Here is a 3,169-nt window from a genome sequence, read left to right as displayed (position 1 = left end):
AGACGCTGTCAGTCCAGGTGCGAGAAGGTCACAGCATCTCAGACATGGTGAGCAGGGCTGGGAATGGCCCCCAAGTCAGAAGGGGGCCCACAGGTCCCGCCCTGGTCAACTCGAGGCCTCTTCCTGACTGGCCTCCACCTGGGGGGCAGACCCTTCAATCCACTGGCCCTTAGCCTGTGGAGGGGTTTCTGGAAGGGTGGGGAGCCACAGGGAGGGGACCCCGGTCGTCCAGTCGCAGCCCAGGCTGTGCCCAGCTTCGGAGCAGGTGGGGGCGCCTCCTGTCCCTCCTGCCCCTGCCTCTGGGTCCTGTCGCCCAGGAGTCCGTCCTCTCTAGGTCTGCCCCAGGGAAGTCCCCTCCCTGCCCCACCAAAGCCTTTCCCCGTCCTGTGCCTCGGAACTCCATCAGGGGGCCTTTTTCTCAAACCGCTTCACAGTGTGAGTTCCAGGGCGGGGTCCTCACCCAGAGGCCACTGGACTTTGTCGGTGAGGGGGGGCTGCTGGTGGCCTAGGAGGCCTGGGCACCACTCACTCGGCTGCCCAGATGCAGGGTCTGGGTACCCCTTATTTCCACCTGGAGGCAGCTCAGTTAATTGATGGTTTTCGAAAGCGGCATCAATTCTGGGAGTCTGGCCCCACAGGGGACAGGGCAGGGGGCGTTAGAGACCCCAGCCCTCACCTGCAGCCTGGGAAGGGGCCTCGGGCGGGATGTGCCAGTTCCTATAGATCCCGGGTCCAGACGCCCTTCCCACGCGTCCAACCCAAAGACTCAGGTGTGGAGGGGGCAGTGAGGGGGATGAGGAAGTGGCAGAGCCAGGGGGGAACCGTGGCTACACTCAGGAGCCCCCACGGCCCTGGCGACCGTGGCAACCAGACAGGGGCCTGGAGAGGGCAGGGGGCGCCTGGAACTGGCAGGAGCCCGCGTATAGAGGAGTCAGTTGAAGATGGGGGTGCTGGGACCTGGGGGTCCCTTCTGGCCTTCTTAGTTGCCTGGACGATCTCCTTGGGGAGTTCTGTTCAGTTCAGTTCAGTCCAGTCACTCAGTCGTGTCCAACTCTTTGCGACCCCATGAATCGCAACACGCCAGGCCTCCCTGTCCATCACCAACTCCTGGAGTTCACCCAAACCCATGTACATCAAGTCGTGATGCCATCCAGTCATCTCATTCTCTGTCGTCCTCTTCTCTTCCTGCCCTCAATCTTTCCCAGCATCAGGGTCTTTTCACATGAGTCAGCTCTTTGCATCAGGTGGCCAAAGTATTGGAGTTTCAGCTTCAGCATCAGTCCTTCCAATGAATATTCAGGACTGATTTTCTTTAGGATGGACTGGTTTGATCTTGCAGTCCAAGGGACTCTCAAGAGTCTTCTTCAACACCAGAGTTCAAAAGCATCAATTCTTCGGCGCTCAGCTTTCTTTATAGTCCAACTCTCGCATCCATACATGACCACTGGAAAAACCATAGCCTTGACTAGATGGACCTTTGTTGGCAAAGTAATGTCTCCGTCCCTTCTGGCCCTTAGTTGCCTGGATGATCTCCTTGGGGCGTGCTTGGGGATCTCAAAAGAGACAACAGTCATGCATTCATTCATTCTTCACTCCCTCTCTCTGCCCTGTCCCCCCCCCTGGCCCAGCGAGCCCTCCTCTTTGTCCCGCATGTCTGTACCCCTTGCATGGTCCCTTGGGGTGCCCCCCTCACTTCCCCTGCTTATGCTCTGCCCAGAGAGGTCAGCTCCCAGAGGTCCTGGGTGGAGACAGCGCAGGGGCACAGAGACGGGGGCCGAAAGGACCCAGTGCTGTCTGAGGGCCCTCCTCCAGCCCTACCCGTGGGGCCCCAGTGTGGTCCAGCTGCTGAGATGTCGCCTGTAACGAGGCACAGCAACTCAGTGATTTAATTTGCATTTCTCTTGGTTTGGAACCTGGGCTTCCCAGGTGGCTCAGACGGTAAAGAATCTGCCTGCAATCCAAGAGACCTGGGTTCAATCCCTGGGTCAGGATGATCCACTGGAGGAGGAAATGGCAACCCACTCCAGTATTCTTGCCTGGAGAATCCCATGGACAGAGGAGCCTGGCGGGCTACAGTCCATGGGGTCACAAAGAGTCAGACACGACTGAGCGACTAACACTTTCACTTTTCACTTTGGTTTGGAACTTCTCTCCCTGGGATTTTTCTCTTTCTGAACACCTCCCCTCCCATTTCTGGGCAGATTGCCTAGGAATCTATTATTTTCTACCCATTAATTGTCGAGTTACTGCAAATGTCTTCTCACTATGGATTCTGCCTGTGTTTCCCTTTGCTGATAAGAAACCCCTGTTATTAATCTATCAGATGCAAGATCGGTTGCTTTAAACCTGTGTTTTCGGTGTTTTGTTTAAGCGTCTCTTCCCCTTTTCTCGGCCACAACCATAATCAGCCATATATTATGTCTATCGGGTCATGGTTTTCCCATCAGGGGCACATGTCTGAGTCAGACGCTAACTAGGAAACCAGCTGTATTCTTCTCCTTGGATTAAGCCCAGTTTCTCATGTCCTCCTCCAGCCACCAGCCTTGCCCCTTGCTTTTCGGCACTGGGGTCACTGCTCGCCAGCTGCCCAAGGTGTGGTGGGGGTTCTCCTCGAGCTTTGCCGGCAGTTCCTTTGATCTTTCTGCCTGTTCTCCTGCCAGCACCACAGTGTCCCCACTCAGGCTCTGTGAGTTGTCTTAAAATCCACTGGGTCAATTTCCCCCGCCTCTCCCCCACTCTGAGAGGCCAACCCTCAGAGGACCCAGGTGGAAACCGGCCCCCCTGCGCCACCTTCACCCTTCTGTTTCAAGGTTGACTAGTTCTTTGTGGATCTGACTGTTGGAGAGAAATCATAGCGTAGGTTTATCAGGTAACACCAGTTCAGTTCAGTTCAGTTCAGTCGCTCAGTCGTCTCCGACTCTTTGCAACCCCATGAATCACAGCACGCCAGGCCTCCCTGTCCATCACCAACTCCCAGAGTTCACTCAGACTCACATCCATCGAGTCAGTGATGCCATCCAGCCATCTTGTCCTCTGTCGTCCCCTTCTCCTCCTGCCCCCAATCCCTCCCAGCATCAGAGTCTTTTCCAATGAGTCAACTCTTTGCATGAGATGGCCAAAGTACTGGAGTTTCAGCTTCAGCATCATTCCTTCCAAAGAAATCCCAGGG

At 55.9% G+C, this 3,169-nt stretch overlaps 1 protein-coding gene across 1 annotated transcript in view; it reads left to right on the top strand.

Moving 5' to 3' along the window:
- AMN (amnion associated transmembrane protein) overlaps positions 1 to 3,169 on the top strand; it is a 10,428-nt gene that overhangs the window by 703 nt on the left and 6,556 nt on the right. The window contains exon 4 of the mRNA XM_010851415.1: positions 435 to 483. Coding sequence (XP_010849717.1) covers positions 435 to 483 — 49 coding nt within the window. The remainder of the gene's footprint in view (positions 1 to 434; positions 484 to 3,169) is intronic.

The sequence above is a fragment of the Bison bison genome, unplaced genomic scaffold, assembly GCF_000754665.1.
Source record: "Bison bison bison isolate TAMUID 2011002044 unplaced genomic scaffold, Bison_UMD1.0 scf7180017864302, whole genome shotgun sequence".
Classification (NCBI taxonomy): domain Eukaryota; kingdom Metazoa; phylum Chordata; class Mammalia; order Artiodactyla; family Bovidae; genus Bison; species Bison bison.
This window is presented reverse-complemented; position numbering and strand designations above follow the sequence as displayed.